The following is a 22,519-nucleotide window of genomic DNA, read 5'->3' on the forward strand; positions in this document are numbered from 1 at the left end:
ACTCAGGGGATTACCTAGGAATGCAAAAGTATATAACTTTGTAAATTAAAATATATGGGGAAGGTTAAAAAAAAAAATTGCCCTGTGAGATTCTAGTACCAGTCTCACAGTGCCCTATGAGATTCCAGAATGTTGAGGGCAGGGCTGGTGCCAAGCTGCAGTGGGGCCTCAGCACAGGGCTACCGATAGGCCTTCTGCTGTCCCACCAATGTTCCCACTTGCCCTCTGCCAAAGCTGCCCGCTTTCCACCAAAACTACCCCCCATTGCCAAAGCCGCCCACCTGTCCACCGCCAAAGTCCCACCACTACTACTGCTGCTATCTCTGGGCGCTCAGCAGGTGCCCGCCCATGCTGACCCCATATGCCGGGCCAGTTTGAGGGCATAGAGATAAGAAAATATTTGACTAACTCACTGTCTGGAGGGGGAACTCCTGGTCTCATATTGAATGCCAGTTGTCAGTCTCCGATGGGGTGGAAGTGAAGCTTCCCATCGAATGCAATGGAGAAACATGTCCACACAAATGTCTTCCTAATTCTGGTCTTATTGCATGAGGGTGGGGTGGGATTTGAGTTTCTAAATATTATGAACAAATACTTTGCCAATGCCAATAAAGTCCATTAACCTCTTATTGCAGGACTTTGGCTTGGAGAGAGAGGCTTACAGCAGTTCTGCAAAATAATCCATTGTTTTATTGAAAGTAAAACGTTAGACTTTAAAAGGGCCTAAATAAATCAGAAGCTGGGCAGACTGAGTCTAAAGTCTATATCTGAAGGCAACTGAGCCATGAAATGTTCAAGGTGTCAGTTTAAAAAGTTAAAATGGACTTTTAACTAGTCAAGTTAAAAAGGAGGTAGATGATGAGGATGTGAGAAGAAGGACAGACGATTGTCATTGTCCTGCCTTCCTGAACGGACCCTTGCCAACCTTCTTCCAGCAGCTTCTTAGGAACCCTGTATCCCTGGAATGATTACTTTTTTCTCTTCTCCGGGCTGTTTTTGGCACTTGCTTTCTTAAAAGGGATAAAAACAAATGATGCAGTCCTGGCAGTGCATTGTTGGTGTGGTGTTAGTGGAGGGGCACAACCAGAGGAATATCGACTCCTTGGGCAAGCCGAGTTTCAGCAAGCGCCATGGCCAAGTTACACTGTGCATGACTGTATTTATCTCCCAAATAAGGTGAATAATGTGCAGTGGATGAATTGAAGCCAGAGTAGGCATATCTGTTCTGTTTGTGCACAAGAGTTATCAATTTGCTGTTTGACTGTAGTTTTTTCTAGAAGGATTTGAAATATAATTTTTGTGGATTGGGCTTGCTTCAATTTTTTCTACTGTTGAAACATCATCTCATTTGGGAGAAAGATTTTGCAAACTGTATTTTTATGACTGCAGGATTCAAAAACAAAAGACACTTCTTTAAAAATTATATTATTGCTGATCTGTTCCCCTTGCTGGCTGATTTTTATGAACTTCTGGACAGCCCTTAACCATTCTTTTGCCATCGCTTTGAATGAACCCTCTTACTCTTTCATTGATTCATTGAGTCCCCCCCCCCCTCGTGGGCTGTGTGTGGAATTTGGGGGTGAAAATGGTGGAAAACTTAAATCCCTCCTTTCTGGAGTGCCACAGTCCCAATCCAAATTGGGGCCACTCACATTTACACTGAAGTCAATAAGCCTATTATGCGTAGCTCTGCTGTGTGTGATTTGGTTCTTTCTGTTGCTGATCTTAGATTGGTCTTCAGTGAATTATTGATCAGGTGGGTTTTGGACTTACATGACCTCTGAAGTTGATGGACTGTTATGCTGGAATCAAGGGCAGGATATGAAGGAGTGCAGGATTTGGTGTTTCTCACTCATCCTGTCTTTGTCCTATGTTGGCCCCTCTTCTACTGGATTTGCTGCAGTGGTGCAGGTACCTTGAGATGGAGCTCTGCTAGCTTATCTGCAATGTTGTGCTGGCAGAACCTCACCAACAGAGGCATATCTGGACATATGCTGATGGGATAGGGCTTCTTCTATATCCTAAAGCCTCCCACCCCCCATGCGCATAGCTGTAGTATGTGATTGCACTCCTAGTCTATAAAATGCCTACGGCCTTCAGAAACCTAAATCCAGGCCTGACAATGATATTGTTGTCAGGCCTGGACATTGTGCTGCTATAAAGTCTCTTCTAGTTTTGTAATCTGAGTCTCTTAAACATTTTTTCTAAAGAAATGACAGATGCACTGTAGTCCAGCTGGAACCTGAATGTCACAAATGCCAGGTTATTTGTATTGTCCCTATGTAGCAATTTCCTGGTGTTATTTTTGGAGTAATTTTAAAAATATAACCCTTAAGCAGTAGGAATGACACAATCAATATTGCTGCTGATGGATAAAGGTTTTAAATATTGTCTGCTCACGCTACAGGTCAAGGATCAATCTTCAAAAGTCTGTTCAGAGTTAATACCTATAGGTGTGGGGCAGGGGGAGAATTCTGTTATCAGTGGCTCTTCTAATAACTTCAAATGAGTAAGGACTATATGGAGACCTTTTTCTTCATCATCATAACTAGATGAGTAAAAAGAGTACCCAAAGCTGTTAGCTGTCCTCCTCTTCATCAGCAGCTCCTCATGCATTCAGTACAACCAATTGGGTTGGGAAGGGGGAGGGCAGCAGCTTCTGCCTTTCCCCAATCCAGGGTTCTTCTCTCACAGGAGGAGAATGTAGAAGAGCCAATGACATGTGACAGAGGAGCCATAGCTCCAAGACAGAGAGCACGCCCAACAATGCCTAGCACCTCTAGCTAAAGGATCTCGGTCAGCAGGACCAGAGAGGACCTCTGCCTGAGACTCCCTAAAGAGATCCTCCTGGCCAGAATAAACAGTGCCATAGCGGCCTCACTCGGTGTAAAGGGAGCTTCAAATGATCTTCCTATGACACAGAGGGAGACAAAATGAAGAGGCCCCCTCACTTTGCCTACCTTCATCCCTGCTTTGCTCGGGTTAGATGTTCTCTCTGCCCATCCCTCCCCCACCTCTACCATTTCACTCATTTAACATGATTAAAAACAAAAGCAAAAATCCCTTTTGGCTTCTTCCATTAACTGATATAGGAAAAACAGCCTCAGTACAAGTGCTAGGAACTAGCAAAATGCCTGTGCTCTCAACACCCACACACATAGCACAGTGTGATGTCAGTGCAAGTAGCTTTGATGGCCATTAATTTGGCAGGGTTCCTTCCTGATCATGTGGAAAAGAGCCCTCTGTTCGTATAGCTGTGTGTGTGAGGCCACTCTGCAGATGATCTGATGATTGCACGTGGCTCAAGGACAGAGCCTGCTACCACAACTCCACTCTCCCCACACCTTTGGATCATCTGTAAAAGGCTAGTGTGTCACAGTGGAGGCTGGGCCACCGGTGACTGGGGTGGTGGGCAGACTCAGTTTTTAAAAATGTTAATTTTAAAAAATGCTGTTTATCCACACTGACCAGCATGTTTTTATTACTTAAAAACTTTCTGTTATTTGCAGTTTATCAAGAAGTTTTACAATGAAAGTTGGGAAAGAAGCTATAACCAGTCAATATCAGAACAATCAGTTACCTTGCTCTGGACTATATCTGTTTCTATTTTTGCCATTGGTGGACTTGTGGGTGCTTTGATTGCTACTCCAGCTGTCAAATATTTTGGCCGGTAAGTATAGAACCAAGAGCTTTGTATTGTGTTTGTATGTTTTTCATGCTTTTGATTTATTATATTACAAAAAATAGCATGCTTTCCTCTAGGTGGCACTCCCCCCCCCAAGTATTAAGACTCGAGGATTTAGAAAGGTACTTCCAAAATTAAAACAATTAGGATTACATTAACACCAAGTACAAATGCATACAATGTAATTTTGTTGTAGTTGCTCTTAAATGCTTCCAAAAGATAAGCTACTTATTTTCCAAATAAAATCTGGTCTTGTTTCTGTCTTAATATTATTTTTATTTTGTTTTATTATGAGCTACATACAAGAATTTTGGAATGAAAATGGCAGTGGGGGAACTTAAATCCCCCCTTCCCAAATCACCACAGTCCCAATCCGCACTGGGGCTGTGGATGCTTACACTCAAGTAAGCCAATCTGCTATGCATAATTAGCAGAACGTTTAGTTTAGTCCTGACAAAGTAGGAACGTAGAGTGATAATAAAGAAATGATGCTTCCAAGAAATGATCTAGCACTGAAACCATCCATTCTACTCCCCTAAGTGTACTCCTTGGTATTGCAATATGTGTACCTTGTAAGTGATCTAAGCTACAGACGCCCTCCTCACAATGGGAGGGAGAGTACAAGAGAGTACACTTGGGGGCTCTCAGTGGTGCATTTTTGACACATTCTTGTGACACTGGGCCACTCTATCTTTTCCTCAGTACAAGGTTAGTGCCGTTAGTGAAATGGTTCCAAACTTGGAATAGTGCATGAATAACATTTGACTGCATCATTTAGCTTTCTTTGTCAACATTCCCTAACAACTGATTTACTGAAACTACAAGCAGCCTGCTCATGTCTGTCTGCTATTTCAGTACCCTGACTGGGACGTAGTTTCTGAAGGTCCCAGGTGAAACGGTGAGAATCAGAGCAGTGTCTTTAAGCATGGAACTACATACTTCAAAAAAACACGGGGCTGCCACCCAAAATGGCAGCCCTGTGTTGAGTTCACCCACCTTCTCTGTAACTTCTACTACAACTAATTTATCCTATTATGCTGTGTGTTTCCTTCACCCATGCCAGCAGCAAACAGTGATGAAGGGCAGCTTTGGGGAAATACACAGATTAAGGTCATCGACCATGGGCTAGTTGCAGTGGAAGTTACAGAGGGTGAGGGGGAAGCTTTACACAGGGATACCATTTTGTCAGCAGAGTGGTTTCCTTCGTAATGTGTAGTTCCACCCTCGAGTAATTTTATTCACTGAATCTATGAAAGATGTCTGTTTAATGCTGTCCAGTTTTTGCATTTTAGGTATAAGCTTTCACTCATTTTATCCCATTATGTGTAACAGCAAGGTATTGTAATAATAAATGCAGTTTATTGTGACTATCAAAAGCTGTTGTTTAACTGGCATTGTAAACATGCAATATGTAATATGTAATTTGTTTCCTTTCAGAAAACGTACACTGTTGCTAAATAATGTATTTGCCATTATGGCTGCATTGTTGATGGCATTCTCTCAACTGGCAGGAATCTTCGAAATGATTATTCTGGGCCGATTCATAATGGGCATTGATGGAGGTATGATTTAGTCTGTGCTGTATATACCTGCACAACTGATGGTGAGCAATCCCTGCTATCCAAGGCCCTGATACTTCAGCTGAACTAGCTGAGACTGAAGAACAGTGGGGGAGTCAAAATTCTTACAGATGAAACCTATCAGCAGCAAGAGCCAGGCTTATGAATGCGGATTTTTAGCACAGAATATCTCAGTCATCGCAAGGCTGAAATCCCTCTTAAAACAGAATAGGGGACCTCGTTGTTCTGATTATCTCTTGCATGGGTAGGTTGAGTTTCCAATTTCTAGAAGAATCCCAAATCGTTCTATCCAGGAAGTTGTAATTTTCTAGTGAACGAGCACGTCTGCTAGAGTCAGGTACATGTCTTCTACAAGTCTATATTTTAAATTGTTTTATTGTGTGTTGTTTGGTTTTAGTTTTTGTGAACCGCCCAGAGAGCTTCGGCTATTGGGCGGTATAGAAATAAATAAATAAATAAATAAATAAAGTCATAGCCCCAGTTCAACAGAATATACAAGCGGTTGGGCCTGTGCATAAGCAGTCCCTGCAAAAAAACCTTGAGTCCCATCGATCAAGTCATACCATGTGCTTCATACCTCATTAAAGTTTAACAGTAGCTGCTCACTGGAACACATTTTCCCGTTAATCAGAAAGTTATATTTCTTCATATTTCTTTATAAATTTATGGGTGGCAAAGATTAGGAGGATCTACACGAAAATGAAATGAGAAGCGCGTTGGAGTATTATCTGGATTTTCATGAACTTGGTTTTTGTTCATCAGCAGCACATGAAGCAAGAAAAGCAGAGTAAACGGTACCTAAAACCCCGCTTTTCAAAGGTCAAACTGTAGTTGAAATTGCCTTACTTTAGGGTTGAGTGGGCAGAGTCCGGCTAGTAGAAGTGAACATTGTCAACCCCATAGATGCTGTTCAGCCAATGAGAGAGGCTTGCTCCCCACCCCTGTCCATGCTCCTCTGCTCAGGGAAGTTTCATGGAGGAGTAATGCGGTAGTTTTCCCTAAATGCTCTGGAGCCAGCAGCAGGGCTGCTGCTGCCTCCTCCACTTCCAGACCATGAACTAAGCTTCCTCCTCCTGTCCACACTTTTATGAATGGGAGGTAAAGGCTAGATACTCTGACAGGTGAAACCACAAATATGCCATTCTGAAGCCCCCCAAACAGCGCTGTAGCGCTTTCATGAATGAGAAACACAGGCCCATTGGGAACAGCAGGCTTGCTTCCCTCTGCAGCCCCCCTTTCCATGCTCAGTGATATGTGAAAGGAGACCACCAGTTACTTCTCCAACGTGGTACGCTCGGAAAAAAAATAATCTGAGACAAATTAAATTTAAAATGTTTGAATTGAAAAGGAAGAGTAGGTACTCCCAGTGGTGAAAGAGTGAAGGGGGGGGAGCAGCAACTGCGCAATTGTGCATGGCAGAAACAGCGTAGTGCATTTATGAACTGAAAAGGCAGGTTAGGTACTCCTAGTGGCAAAAGAGTGGATGGGGGGGCGGCCCCACCCCTTGACCATGTTACTGCCAGGTCACAGTCACATCACAGCAGCACGCCCAGGATTTAATGCGAAGGGATGGGGCACAGTGCAGCTGAACCGCCTGGGAGGCACTTTCAGTAAAAAATACGGAGTAAAAGGACTTTATGAAAATTCAGTTTTTCAAGAGGGAAGCTGCTGGTTGGCTGCAGATTGGCAACAGTGTCATCTGTCACAAACAACCCTGATGTGCTCTCCTTCCGCATTAAATCAGGCATGTGGACTGGCCCCAGGATTGGGGAATAAAGGCTTGCTGTTTTTGATACCACATAATACGTTATACAAGACGGTACAGGATGACAGAATAGGGATTATTTAGTTTATTGAAGTTGGAAGTGCATGTTTTTGTGAGCAGCAGCAAATCTATCAATCACTGTCTTCAGATCCAGAGGCTTTGACATTTTTTCCCCAATAGATAATGTTGCCAAATGTCCTTGTTCACATGTGCACATGAGCACGCATATGTACACGTGTAGCCAACGAACCCAGAAATACTGGAATCTTTGTAGGAGTGTGATGTGCACATAGTAGATTTTACACTGTACTTCAACAAAACTTGGGAAATTAACACAAGTTTGCTGGCAAGTGAAGTATATAAGTTTTATTTTACCATAAATCAGGGGCACACAACATGTTGCCCTCCAGATGTTTTGGTCTGCAGCTCCCATGAGCCCCAGCCAGCATGCCTAAAATTGTCAGGAATTCTGGGAGTTGTAGTCCAAAATGTCTGGAGGGCACCAGGTTTCCTATCCCTGCTATAAATATTTACAGAAAGTAAAAGAAGTATTAGTACATCAGCCCCTAGCTCTGGATTGGCAGACTATTCCTAGTAACAGTGATAGAGTAAGAAGAGGTGGAGGCAGGGAGTTACGGCTCGCTAAATAAGGAATGGGCTGGGTGCTAGGAAAATGGCGAGGTGGTCTTGGGGGGCTGAAGTGCAACAGGATTAATTCAAGTTTCAACGGCACAGGGGTTAGCCATGTGATGGACATGGTTTAGAGCTGTATCAGGAGAAAGAGAGAGAAGAGTCAGAGTGTGTATTTACCTTGTTGCAAAGAAAGGAGAATACAAAGGACTTTGTCACAGTTACTTGGAAACTCACAGTGAGCACAGGCTACCCTGGTGTTGGTCAGTCTTTGGACAGAGGTTTTGACCTTGGTCTGGATGGTCTGAGGACCACAATGAACCCCTCCCCCCAAGGCTGATATGTCCAAAGATTGGGGACAAACCCAATGATGGGGGACTGACAGCTGTCTGACCCATTATTATGACCCCAGAGCCTTGCACAATGCAGAATGCAGTTCAGAAATAGAATTTGGAGAGCACTAAAACAAAGTCTGTCCTTGAATCCCGACTCACTCAAAAACTGACAATATGGAAAGAGGCCAGGGAACTTAAGGGAAATGCTTGGCTACAGGAAGAATAAACTGCTGTTCTTAAAGTCAACAACTCATAAGAGTCATACAGCTCTCCCCTTGAGATTCCAAGAGGCCCGCATAAGGTCAGTGACCATGATATTGTTGTCACTTACCCAATGTGAGAGGGCCCTTAGGTGTCCCAGGCAGATAATCGAGCTGCCAGTGCAATTGGAGAGCACGGCTGACATAGAAGTAGCTTGAAGGCAGCAATGATGTTCATGGGGGTGAAGCTACATGGGTATACAAGGCAGTAGCATGGTAGTGCAAGTGAAACAGAAAAACTCTGGCCCTGGAAAGGTGAGCTAGACACTAGAGGAGGAGAGGGGAGAGCTAGGAGTAGATCACAAGGAAAAGACAGTAAGCTAGTCAAACCCTGGGTGGATCATGGAGCTGCACAACAGACTGTCTGCTTATGCCAAGTCACATGATCAATGGTGCGCAGGGTGGCTGGACCCAAGGGATATTATAGATTTCACTGAAAGCACATCAGGGCGGTGACTCTGGGAATTCTTACGATAAAATTAAAACAAAGGGTACAGTACCTGGGCTCTGAGGACTGAATAGGAGTCTCTATTTAGACTCCTGGCTGCCTAAGCGTTACAAAAGCCATGCTTCCAAGAGACAATTATGTGGAGGTTCCTAGATCCAAGGATACCACAAGGGGTGCCCAGGTGATACTCTAACCTCCTGATCTATCTTAAGGTGAGGATACTTCCAGATGACACCATGTTTCCCACCAAGGACTGGCCAGTTTAAAGGTGCCCTCATGGCTTGTTTGACTAGGGTGGTGACATAGTAGTCAGGAAGGCATTTGCATGTATCTAGAGTTCCCATACTTTGCATATTGCAGAACTCTTCTTAATTCAATTAGGGTAGAGGATATACAGGTCATGAATGTCAATAAAGGCACATAGCCAACCATATTGTCATCAGGATCCTTTTTCTCCTAGCTGCCATGGGCCCCTTGCTTGTGCAGCCTTTCCCACAACAAAATTTATATAAGACTTATTAGACAAGATGCTAGAGTTATGTCAACAGCAATACAAACCATATCTGTAGAAGCCATGTAGCACCACCAGGATAGCTAAATCTAAAGGAGGGTGGTTTGACCAGTCTTTCATAGTCTACTTCCTCCTCTTCCCCACCCCCAAATCCCCATAGCACACCATTGTTTTTTAATTAACATATCAATAGTGCCTACTCAGAAAATAGTTAAGGCACAAGTCTATGTTAAGTGATCTTCAGTATGCATTTGTGCTTAAGAACATAAGAGATGCCTTGCTAGATCAAACTACTGTCCACCTAATTCTGCATTCTTTTCAAAAAAATCTCAGCGAACAGCAAGTGCTTGGTGGCTTGTAGTACCTTTGGGTGCCCCTGCTTTAATCTGTCATTTCTCATGTGATTCTTTCATCCACTCAAGTAAAGCGTTTTTTTTTTCATATGAAGCACTTGAGAAATATTTATCACGGCCAGTCACACACTCTCAGCCCAACCTACCTCACAGGGTTGTTGTTGTGAGGATAAAATGGAGAGGAGGAGGAGGATAATGTAAGCCGCCTTGAGTTCCTTGCAAGAGGAAAAAAGGCGGGATATAAATGCAATAATAAATATAAATATATAAATAAATAAGTAGTTCATATAAGGCATTTATCCCTACCCACCCAAGAGAGAAATGCTGCCACAAACTGTTGGACTTCTGCTGCTCTTCTCAGAATTTAGATAATTTTGGCAATGATTTTACTTCACTCTCTATCCTATCTTTATTACAACCACAGTGTTCTGCATGTGGATTTAAATCTAGAAAGTCAAGAAAGCTCTCATAGTTTGGCTTAAGGCAATGGACACCAATAAGAACAGGTTATCAGGAGATTCCCATTGAAAGTGCTCCATTTATTTGTTCAAGCACTGGAAAAAGGCATTTCCCCCCAAAATAGTTTTTCATCTTAAAGGGGGCTGTTTTTCACCTGACACTTCAGTCAAAATGTATTCATGTTTTTTTAGGCAACATCTGTACATAACTGTATAGCCTTCAAACTTCAGGCTTCAAATAATTTTCTGATAGTCCAATCCTATGTATATTGCTCAGAATTTAGTTCCATTGTGTCTAATGGCCCGCTTGCATTGGATGACTGGATGTTTCTGAGCCCGATTCACGCTGCTGGTTTTAACCTATAAGGCCTTACACTGCTCGGGACCGCATACCTGATGGAGCGCCTCTCCCGACACGAAACTACTCATACATTACAGTCAACAGCTAAGGTCCTCCTCCAGGTGCCAACTCTGAGGGAGGCTCGGAAAGCAGCAACTAGGGAGAGGGCCTTCTCACTGGTGACCCCCCAATTCCCAACAAGGCCTGCCTGGTGCCAACACTGTTACCTTTTCAGTGCCAGGTTAAGACTTTTCTCTTTTCCCAGTCATTTGGCAGCATATGATGAGTTTTAATTGACCCTGAATTCGTTTTATGGTTTGGCTGATTGGTCAGAGTTGTTTTGAGATATACGTTGTCTCTGTGTATACTGGCTGTTGTACGTTTTTATGTTTTTTAATTTTGCATATTGTATTTTTAATATTTTTAAACTTTGTAAACTGTCCAGAGAGCTTCAGCTATGGGGCAGTATAGAACTTAACTAACTAACTAATTAATTAATTAATTAATATGGTAGGTGTGTTTAGGATTGCAGCCTGAAACTACTGTTAACACTTGAATTCCATATTTCATGAAGTCTACCTTAGAGACTACTGTTTTAGGTCTGGTATACACATGCAGTGATTGAGGTGGTACAAACGCTGAGGCTGTAGAATGGACTGTACCACTTCAGACTGCAGGCGGGTGAACAGATTTTGCAATAGTTCTTCTGTGTTAAAATATATATCCATAAAGACAGAAGAACTGAACAGCAGGCAAAGGTCTGGGATAAAATCTTTCTTGTTGATATGCTCGTTTTCTATTTGCAGGGAGGTAGGTTGTTGTTTTTTGGTGCTGCTTTTAATGTGGAGGAGCCTCCCAAACTGGAGTTGTATCCACCATTAGCCCGACTTAGAGTAGACCCGTTGAAATGAATGGGACTTTAGCATTAGATAGAACCCCTGGAATCTTCCCCCTAGAGTATGTAGTGGTGCATTCTACTAGCATATTCCCACTTCCTTCTCCTGCATATATAAATCAGGCCTTGATTTTTTGGACTAGGCCAGAAGCTTCAGGTTTCATTTCTTTTCCTCTTCTGGCTGAGTCCAGTCACAAAACAATGAAGGATTGGGGGACAGGTGACCAACGCCGACCAAGTCTGCCAAGGAAGATCACCTGGAAAAGGATACCTGCGCAATGCCCTGCACAAAGCAGCCAGTGGGAGTCTAGGCTCAGGCCTGCTAGCTGGAAGGCTGTTGTGGGAGATAATCATGTTTTCTGCCAGCCAGCCATCTGATTACCTCCCCTCTCACACACACAGTTATTTTCCTCTCAACAGCCAGTCAGCATTCTGTGGCAACTAAGCCCTGTCCTCACTGGGGTGGGGGGTGTTCCTCCTTATTTTCTCCAAAAGGTTTTTTTTTCTACTTCAACAAGTCTAGAGATTCCCCCCTCCCCCCAGCCTAGTGATGTCTTCCTATTGTGTGTGGGTGGTGCTGTTTCGGCTGCTTAAGTATCCGCACTTAGAGAATGAATTAGCTTTTAGTATATAAGATTTAAAACCACCTGTGGCTTTTACATTCTTAAATTCAAACGCAGGCTTTTATCTACTGTGAGGGTTGGACAGCCATTTGGCTGTAACAGAAAGAGTAGAAATATTTTTGGAGAGTGGCCATTCCCTCTGGAGTTATACCTGCAAACCAGAAACAGTGTTGATGGGGAAGCAACCATTTGATGGTGGTGAGATTCAGAGCTATGATTTCTGGGAAAAAGTCAAAACCTTTAAATGCCTTTGGAGTATAGATAGCACAAGCTAAGAAAACAACAAGCACCTCTACATTACATTTCCCCTGCATACATTATCTCATTAAGCACTGTGAAGTATGCCAGTATTTTTATTTTTAAAAAAGTTATAACATTTTTCAATAACATTTTTGAAGTTGTATACAAAACCAAAGAACTTTAAAATCAATGACAAAAAACAAAAACTCATAAAAGATCAGAGCAGAAGCACCCTAAACAAGTCAACAATGAAGCGGACAAGTCTTAACATGTCTCTGGAAAGCCGATAAAGCATGAGCCACATGAATTTCCCAAGGGAAGGCATTGTAAAGCAGTGGGGCTTCAACACAAAAGGCCCGCTTCTGGTGGAGGCTAAGGGCTAAAATGAAACGTTTTTCACATCAAATCGGCTTATTAACTTAGCCCGATTCGGATTGGGACCATGGTGATTCAGGAGGGGGAATTTAAGCTTTTCTTCCTCCCATTTTCAGTCTGAAATTTCACACACACCTTGATGGGAGGGGTGGCGGTTAAAATAAAGAAAAACTGTCTCTGTTGATTCCATTGAATTCACCTTCACATAAGATGGAACCTTCAGCAGGGCCTCATTAGAAGATCTCAAGTGCTGAGTAGAGGTAGTGAATTCATATGAGAAGAGATGTTCCTTGATATCATCAGGAGGACACAGGCAATCTTGAGTTTTAAAGGTTAAAACCTACATTTTGAATTACACCCAGAAATGAATCTGTAGCAAGTGTAGGTTTTAGAATGGGGGATGAGCAAATGGACTCTCAACACAACTCCCCCCCCCAACCTGGTGTCCTCCAGATGTTTTGGACTATAACTCCCAGCATTCCTGATCATTGGCCATGCTGGTTGCAACTGATGGGAGCTGAAGTCCAAAGCATCTGGAGAGCAGCAGGGTGGGGAAGGCTGTGCTAACACATCAACAATCAAACAGCAGCATTTTGCACTGGTTGAAGTTTCTGGGCTCTCTTCAGGACTAGAATTTAACAAGTAACTGTGGCCAGGTCTTGACTTTCCAATAGTGAATGGAGGTGTTTTCATTTTCCTCTGTTGTTTCTCTGTGCTTGTTTTAGATAGTAAGCCCCTTGTCAAACCTGGTCTTCGTAAAATTCAATATATATAGATGGCGTTCTATGAATAATAAATAACAAAATAAATAATAAGAGGCACTTGAAGCCGTGGTAGATACCTGGTATTCCAGGAGCAGTTCTAGATGGAATGGAACCACTAAGCTATAAACCAGGTCTTTTCTGAAGAGTGTGACTCTGTCAGGATTTGGAACTTAGGAATACAGGAAGGTGCCTTATACCAAGTCAGACCACTGGCCCATCTAGCTCAGTACTGTTGACACTGACTGGCAGCAGGGGCTCTCCAATGTTTCAGGCAGGATTCTTTCCTAGCCCTACCTGGAGATGCCAGGGATGGAACCTGGGTCCTTTTGCATGCAAAGGAAGTGCTCTGAGCTACAGCTCCTCCCAATAGGCATTTCCTGAACTAACTGGTCTAGTGAGTGCCCCACCTCCATCGCTTATCAGGATTAAGTTTAACTGTATTCACCCCACTCCAATCTCATCAGTGTATTCATCTCCATCAGTTATGGCACAGATCCCAGAACCATCATCACTGTATATCCCTACATTTGAGATTGGTGGCAGGTGAGTGTGAGAGAGAATAATGGCTTGCCTAAGACTATTTGTTGAGTTTGTGGTTGGAAGGTTTGTTGTTTTTTTGAACCAGTAACTGTCTCAGGACTCACACTCTTAACCACTGTGTCACATTAGCTCACAGATTCATATGATCCTCTGGATAGTTTGAAGTGGACACCCTTCTAACCCTTTAGTATTCTCATTTGGACTACAATCCAAATACTCATGTTCAAACTTTGCTAAATATACTTCACAGATGTTCATTAGGCTTTTTTTTTAATGTTACACTTCTACTGAAATTTGTCTTTCTTCTTCTTTCTCTTTCACAGGTGTATCTCTGAGTGCCCTCCCAATGTATTTGAGTGAAATTTCTCCCAAGGAGATACGTGGTTCATTGGGGCAAATTACAGCAATTCTCATCTGTGTTGGTGTCTTCACTGGACAGGTTTTGGGGCTACCTGAGATATTTGGGAAGGTTTGTAAAGTTCTGAATTGTACTTTTAAAGAAAGCTGGTTTTTCGTACACTGTTGATTAAATTAATTACAAGCCATAAATCCACACCAGTTTTGCATATATGTCTTCTTGTCATACTGTCAAACATGAGATAACTCCACTAGGAAAGTCTCCTACATAAGCCCCATTTAAATGAATAGAATCTGGACAACTCCCATTCATTTCAATGGAATTTGTGCTGGACAATTTTCTGATGGATTTTGCCCATAATTTCTATGAAGATAGTTATCAGGAGTGGCAAACCCTTTTTGGTTCAGGGGTCAAATTTCAATCCGGGAATATAATGTTCATGTGTGCGTGTAGCCATTAAAAAAAAAACCTTTAACAATTTTAGTGTCCATTTAAATATGACACAACTACTATAGTTTATGTTGTTGCTGTTATATTCATAACCAAAAATAGTTCATTATCATGAAAGAAATCAGTGTGGTGGTTCAGGATATCTCACTGGCATCCTTATTCAAAGCAAAGCAGTCTTGTGTTTTCCTGCCACTGATACAGTCTTGATATTGAAAGACTTTCCCAGTCATCCTGCACACAACTGCCTATTGAGTTAAAGAGAATTGCAGCCATTGGCTCAGATCCAGCTACATAGTCCCCTGCTGCTACTCTTGAACAGCTGGTGGTATCATTGCTTATTCTCTGCCAGGAGCTATGTGTTTGCAGCCCCTGAATGTGTAGCACATATTTATTTATTGATGTAACATATAGCCCCCTTTTGAACTGACATTCTCAAAGCAGGATGCAAGTGAAGATTGAAAATAAAAATACTTGCACAGTAGGGTGCTTCCGCATGCATGTGTCAACTAGCTGGATTGCATTTACAGCAATTTATTATTGGGATCAGAGTATAATTCGAAGCTCAATCACACTGAATGAAAATATAACTTTGGACATATCAAATGTCCAGTCTCCTACCCTTCCTGCCCTCCAGAATGCCCCCTTTCCCCCCTCTCCAGGGTTGCATTCCTGACCTCAGAGAGGCATCCAGCACAGTCCTTTCCATGCCAACTGTGAGGGGGAGTGGGGCTGGAATATGGATTCCCCCCTCCGAGTTCGGAGCACTGTCTCCGACCTCGGATCCGGGAATCATAATGCTAACCCATGGGTTAAATAACCCTATTAAATATTAGGGTTTGTCTGGCAGATGATCAAACAAAACATGGTTCGCTTTCTGAATCCCTGGGTTGTTTGCTTCCCTCCTCCTTTGCCCACTGAATCCCTGCCTTTGTGGTACTGTAGTATTGGCATGTAGGTAAGCTGTGTGGGTTTTTTTACCATTTTTGCCCACCGCCTCTGTAGCCTGACAAAACAACCCATGAACAACCCATAGTTCTGAGTTCACGTGTAATAACCCATGATTTAAACAACCCACAGTTCACAACCCAACAGCAAACCATGGGTTCTCTTTCTGGGTTGTTCACAGTTAACAAACCATGGTTTGTTAGCATGGTTGGGGTCTCACATCACACCAATCTGGAATTCAACAGTCCATGGGTTAAATAAACCATGGATTAGTATTATGTGCGAGCCATATCTTTATGTATATTCTTTTTGTGAGCCATATGATATGACAAAAATATCTGAAACTGTTTGTACGGGAAATATTTCACTCTCTTTTGGCGGGGGGGTAAGGTGATAGTTAAAGGACATTGACTGAAAAGGTCATAATACATGAAAGAGGTCTTAGCCTCCTTCATGCTCTCTGAAGGCATTTGAGGAGGAAGAAGAGTGGCCTGTACTAGTTAAGTAATGAAATATGAAAATACACTGTGGGCATTATCACAAGCGTTCCTAAGGCCAGTGTATAGTTTGGGATGTGTAACCTTTGAATGTTATCAGTGCAGTATAGAAAGGGAAAGAGAGCCAGTGTAAATAGGATACATGTTCTGATTTCTTTGGTTTTTACATTCATTTTATAGTATGGGAAATGTAAAAAACTGCTTCAAGATTTAGGCTGGAAGCCATTGGTAGTTTTGAAGAGAGTTAAAAAAATGGTATGTGCTGGGTGTATATACACATGTCTTTGTTGCCCTTTTGTCTCTTATCAAACATCTTTGTAGGGGTTTGAAGCAGTACAAAGCCCTTCAAAATCTGTTCATCTAAATAGATAGTGGAATACATTTCTCATACCCTATTAACTTACTAGTTAGAAAATATAAGTATTGGATATAGAATGCCTCAAACTGCACCTGATATTGTCTTTATGGCCACTTGATGGCACTATTACTCTGAGTAAATAGATCTGATACATTGAGCTATTTATCATTTATTTATATTGCTAAACATGATTCCTTATTCATTTATTCCAACATTGATCTTCTGTGTCCATGTATAGTAAATGTATGGAATTGGAAAGTTAAAGTGTGAGCTCAAGATTGTGTTGGGTCCTAGATTAACATTAAAAATGGGTTATAGCAGTTGAAAGGGGCTAAAAATAATATTCTCATTATAGCTCCCTGCTGCAAAGTGAGACCATCCCTCAAAGAGTACCTATGAAAACACCCTACTCCAGGTCTATCAAACAGGGGGGCTTTATTAGGCACTTTGGTGTCTCCAGTGCAGCTCACACAGCACCACTCAAATTCTTCACCTTCAGGGCTAAGAAACAATTTAGGGCAAGGAGGCTGACCGACAAATAAATGTCTGCAACTGCCTTTCCCCCATTCTGTTTAAATTAGCTGTGCAAGGAGTGTAGATGTTGCAATTCATAGCCAAAGGGAAGTTTGCAAAATGACTGGTTATGCTCTATAGACAGATGACACGGATATCTAGGTTGGCAGAATTTTTTTAGGGGGAGCAGCTGTTCTGGTATGTGAAAATACTTTGCAGGTCAAGCAGATGACAGGGAACTGGAAGCTGCAGCTGCAGGTGGGTGGAGGTGTTGGTTGGGGTAGAGCTGGTGAAGGGGCTTATGCAGGCAAGGTGTGGAAAGGTGGCACATTAGGGATGGATGGTGAGTGGTGGCGTTGAAAGCTAACTGCTGCTCCTACTATTGGCTGCCTCCCCAAATGAGAAACATGTTGAGTGTAGCCCTGCAGCCTGTTAGAGTTTGGCAACCCTGACCTACACTGTGTGCCATGAGCTGAGCACAGGTGCTTTGCATGATGATGTTTACAGGGCAAATAGTTCAAGAAGGTTCATGCAACAAGGTGCCGCATCCTTGGAGGAAAACTGACTCATCACCACAGAGCAATCAGTCAAACCCCTGGGCATAAGCAAAAGTCATCCATCAAGGCATGTCAAGGCTAATTTAATTGGAACATCTTCAGACTACCAAACATTCTGGCCCTGATTTTTCCTCAGAGGAAGTAGGATCCCCCCTACAAGATATGGGGATGGGGACAAACCCTTCCTGATCCCAGTAACCCACAATTCGACTTTTTGATCAATCAGAAAACATTTGATCAGTTGACCAGTCAGTATTGTCTTGTACTGTCAAATAATGGTCCAGTATTTTTAAAACATTAACTTCATTAGTACAACAAAGATACTTAAATCATAAACAGATTGGAAGCCTATGATAATTGCAAAAATGAACTAACTGTTATTGTGTAAGAATGCCTCATTTCAGATGTAACAATCCTGGTCCAAGAAAATGTGGTTTGCTGGACCAGGAACAAGCCATGTACCTGCGTGTCTTCTCCCCTTTTGTGCACATCTTAATGCAGTACTTCCTTATTTCTTAAACCACAATTTCCCAGGACATCCAAACTTTGAAACTGGCTTGAGTGATCTGTACAAACCAAGAATTTAGAAGGAATTTATGGCTTATCCAAGTTGCACACCCACTTTGATTCCGGCAGTATACTAAGATGGTCAAGTATGAGTGATAGCTGTAGAGCTCAGCATTTTTTTTATGCAATATAGAGTAAGCCACTGAATCCCAAATGGTAGCCAAAGGGACCATAAGTGAATCCTAGGAATATTTTAGGGGGGATTCCAAGGGGCTTCTAGTGGCTGTTCGGGGCTGCCATTCTTTCCACACATGTGACCACATCACACTGGTGCAATTGACTGGTTGTTTGGAATAGTATGAATGATGATCATAATAGAGTTGCCACCACATTAGGCATGCAGCAGAATATCAAGGACAGTTTGGAGGTTCTTGCTTGAGTGAAATGTCTGAGGAATAGTGAAGGATGCAGAAGGGAGTGCTAAGTAGCAAAAATTCTCAGGAAGGCCCAGCAGTGACAACCAGGCAACCCCCTTTCAGGAGTTGAAGGCAGGTTTGTCCTCCTGTCAACATGCCACCAAGTTCATTGGTTTAACTGTTTCTAATAGGAGTTAGTGGCAACCGTTCCCTTATATAGGAGAAAGTAAACAGGTGAACTAGAAGGACATCATTCAGGTGGGGGCAAAACCTGTTCTTATTGTCCCAGCCATTGTCGATATTCTTGCCTTTTCATCTACACAGTCCATCTCTTTCTTAATTATGCTTGAGTGTGACCAAATATCGAGAACTGGCATATATAATTTCTACCTAGATACATTCCTTGCCCTACATGGTACTTTTGGCATAATGCGCCTTGATCCTTCCTTTTCATTGCCTGTGGCACTGTATTATGTGTGATACTACAAATTCTGAACTTCAGGGTCACTGATTTTGACATTTTAGTTCAATGAACAACTTGATCAAAATCATCTGAACTTCATCAGTAAATATTCTTATACATAAATAAATATGATTTGAGTATTTCTCAGAGAAAAGTAATATTGGGCCTTAATTTCAGAAGAGGAGGTATTTTATTTCACAAAGTGGAGAGGCATTTTCCTGAATTTTAGTGTCTTACATTATACAACACTTTATGCTTTTGAAAAGTGTAAAATTTTACTAATGGAAGGATAGAGTAGAATGAGACAGCTTGTCTAATTGTTGGCTCTGTCACACATGAGTAATACTGCTTTAAATAAAGGAATGAAAAATACTGAAATTACAGCACATTTCTGATTTGGTCTCAGAGGTATTGAACTGATAAGTGTACTTTAAATATAAACCATTGAGCTAGAATGTCTCTCGGGAGGAAAAAATAGGACTTGGATAAAGTGGCAAAGACGGTTACTACTACATTTTAATAAGGTGTAAAACTAATAAGCTGTACAGTATTTAAACATTTGTTTGATAAATAATATCAAATTCACCGAACTATCATATTAAAGAAAACAAGCTGTTGTGTACTTGATCAAAAACAAAAGTTTATATCATATGTTACCATGTTGAAAAAAATCTTCAAGTGGAAAGACAAGAAATACATTTTCCCTCAAAGTATTCAAAACACCTCTAAATAATTGTGGCTGCACTTCCACTTGCATTTGTGTCAATAAATAATAATAAATCTATTAATATTTATGGGACCTACCCACACACAATTGTGGGCAGCATTTCAGCCCAAATATTCAGATATATTAACTTAAAATGCTAATACAATTTAGCATAGCTTCTCTAGTCAGTAAATCTGAAAAGACACGGGTGTAATGCCATTTGCAAAGAATGTCAGGGATCCTCCCTTTCATATTGGAGCAGAAGAGGGCTTTTCAGCCAGTGCAGCTTTTCTCATCTGTGCATAAATAGCTGCATTTTCCCAAACCTCTGATTGTACTGAAGTATTAAAGGAACAGGAGTTCAATTCTCCTTTGCATCTGGCCAGGAGTGGGCAACTTGTGGCCCTCTGGATGTTTTGGCCTACAGCTCCCATGAGCCCTAGCCAACATAGCTAATGGTGAGGAATGCTGGGATTTGTATTCTAAAAATCTGAAGGGCTACAAGTTGCCCAACCCTGCTAGGTGCACAAGGCAGTGACAATAAACCCAGGCCTGTAGCCAGGGGTGGGCTTTTCTCTGCCCCTCCTAAATTTTTGTGCAAACAAATAATTAAAAAACAGTTCACAGTTTTGACTTTAAAAGCCCTAAACTAGAGTGGTTAAGAACCTGAACTGCAGACTGGAAGGTCGGCAGGTCAGCAGTTCGAGACCCGAGTGCTGCGTGACGGAGTGAGCTCCCGTCTTCAGTCCCAGCTCCTGCCAACCTAGCAGTTTGAAAGCAAGAAATTGCAAGTAGAAAAATAGGTACCGCCTCGGCGGGAAAGGTAACAGCGTTCCGTGCACCTCGGTGTACAGTCATGCCGGCCACATGACCACGGAAGCATCTTCGGACAGCGCTGGCTCTTCGGCTTAGAAACGGGGATGAGCACCGCACCCTAGAGTCGGACACGACTGGTTGGGGACACCTTTACCTTTTTTACCTTTTACTTTTTTGTCAGCCCCCAGAACTTTTAGGCTGGCTACAGGCCTGAACACACACGCACGCACACCTATTTTTAGGTGAGAACGTAGGAACAGGCTTTCTGAATCGGGTAGTGGGCCAGTCTGTTTCCAACTGTGGCCTTAGGGAAGCTTACGACAGGGCATGAAGTGCTGCCTCCTCTTGTTTGTCCAGAGCACCTGAACATGGAAGGTCCATTTAGCACATTCTCGTTGATAGATGTATCTTCTGTCAATATGCCTGATCTTTCCCAGGACCACCTAAGGTAGTTGCTACATCTGGTACCACATTTTGTGGCAGTGAACTCCATGAATTGTATGAATATTTACTTTTGGGGGGTCTGCCCTGAATCTCCTTCTATTCAGTTTGATTGGTTCTAGTATTACAAAAGAGGGGGAAAGATTTCTCTCTCTCCCACCTTTCACAATTTTATAAAGATTTGCTTTGTTTCTCTCCGACACTCATTTTTCTAAACTAAAAAGCCCCAAATTATTTTGCATTTCCTTGTAGGAAAGGTGCTTCAGTCCCTTGATCATTTTGTTTTCCCTTTTATGCATCTCCTCCAGCTCCATCTTCTTTTTAAACTGTGAGGATATCAAATGTAATCTAAAAATCTAAATGCTAGTGAGAGGTGAGGCAATTGAACAGCTGTGCAGGGGATATCTAGATCATGTGTGTGCATGTTTATGTGTACACACATGCATGGGCACATATTTTTATTAGATGTGATACACCAGCAGTACCTCTTTGGAGTGTGTCCAGGGACCCTGCTACCATTATTCATAAGTTGGTAACTGCATGGATCAGTTATTGCCATGTAATCTGCCCTTGAAAAGTATATGTAAACTGCAATAGTGCAGGCATATAATTAGCTGTTCACCTGTCTCCTGTGGTGAGACTCACCTCCAGGAATCTAGTCAAGGAAGTTTATGTAACCAGAAAGAGACTTGTAGCTATTGATGTGCCACATAGCATTAACTTAGGTATGTGTGGGCAGGTGAGCTAGAGAAAATTTCAGTAGGCTAGTAACATTAGCAAGGCTAGATTAGTGCAAAGTTCTACAGTCCACCTCCTGTCAGGAGTCAGTCCCAAAGAACACAGAAAGCTGGTGTTCTCCCAGTTTTACTGGATGTCCATTTGCTTCCAGTCACAATTCTGGGGGTCAGTAATCACCTATAGAGTCCTGGGGAAATGCTGTGGGTTCATATGTCGAGAGGGTCAAATCAGTGAGAGCACCCAGAAGAGCATTTTTAGCCAAGGCACCACTTCTTTGGAATTCCGTCCTGGACAGAAACCCGCCAGAGCCTGGCTTTGTGTACAACTGCCTTATATTGAGTCAGACTATTAATATGTGCAGCCCAGGACCCTCTGTTCTAACTGGCAGTGGCCCTCCAAGGTATCAAGCAGAGATTCCTAGCCCTGCAGCCTAATATTCTTTTTTTAAGCTGGAGATTCAGGGATCGAACTAGGACCTTCTGTGTACAAAGCAGGTGCTCTCAACCCTCTATGTTGTTTCTGTCTGTCTGTCTGTCTGTCTGTCTGTCTATTTATTAAATTTGTGTCAAGACTTTGTATCAAGACTTTACTATTACTTTCTTTGCAGGAATCCATGTGGCCCTACTTATTTGGAATGATCATTGTCCCTTCGGTGCTCCAAATTGGTGTCTTGCCTTTTCTTCCAGAAAGTCCTCGCTTCCTCTTGCTTGAAAAAAATGACACAAAAGCAGCAGAAAAAGGTACTATGCTTTCATGTTTTATCACAATTGTAATTCCTATCCATGTGACTTACAAACTAAGAACACCAACGAAAGTGCAAATAACACTTTGTTTTGCAGTCTTTCTTCTTTAATACTTAGAGTTCAGGATAAGAAAATCACATAAGAATGAAAACAACTGCAATCAGTAATGCCCTGCTTCAGCACCCATGCATCTCTGTCTCTGTTATAAG

General features: G+C 42.2%; 1 protein-coding gene across 10 annotated transcripts in view; it reads left to right on the forward strand.

Annotated features, from left to right (window-relative positions):
• Positions 1-22,519, forward strand: part of SLC2A9 (solute carrier family 2 member 9) — a 128,800-nt gene that overhangs the window by 40,970 nt on the left and 65,311 nt on the right. For all 10 annotated transcript variants that reach the window (XM_084857122.1, XM_084857118.1, XM_084857114.1 and 7 more), the window contains 4 exons: positions 3,510-3,670; positions 5,123-5,247; positions 14,126-14,271; positions 22,175-22,307. In XM_084857122.1, coding sequence (XP_084713248.1) covers positions 3,510-3,670; positions 5,123-5,247; positions 14,126-14,271; positions 22,175-22,307 — 565 coding nt within the window. The remainder of the gene's footprint in view (positions 1-3,509; positions 3,671-5,122; positions 5,248-14,125; positions 14,272-22,174; positions 22,308-22,519) is intronic.

This window comes from Heloderma suspectum, chromosome 5 (assembly GCF_057233095.1).
Source record: "Heloderma suspectum isolate Gila_16-S chromosome 5, 16-S_ref, whole genome shotgun sequence".
Classification (NCBI taxonomy): domain Eukaryota; kingdom Metazoa; phylum Chordata; class Lepidosauria; order Squamata; family Helodermatidae; genus Heloderma; species Heloderma suspectum.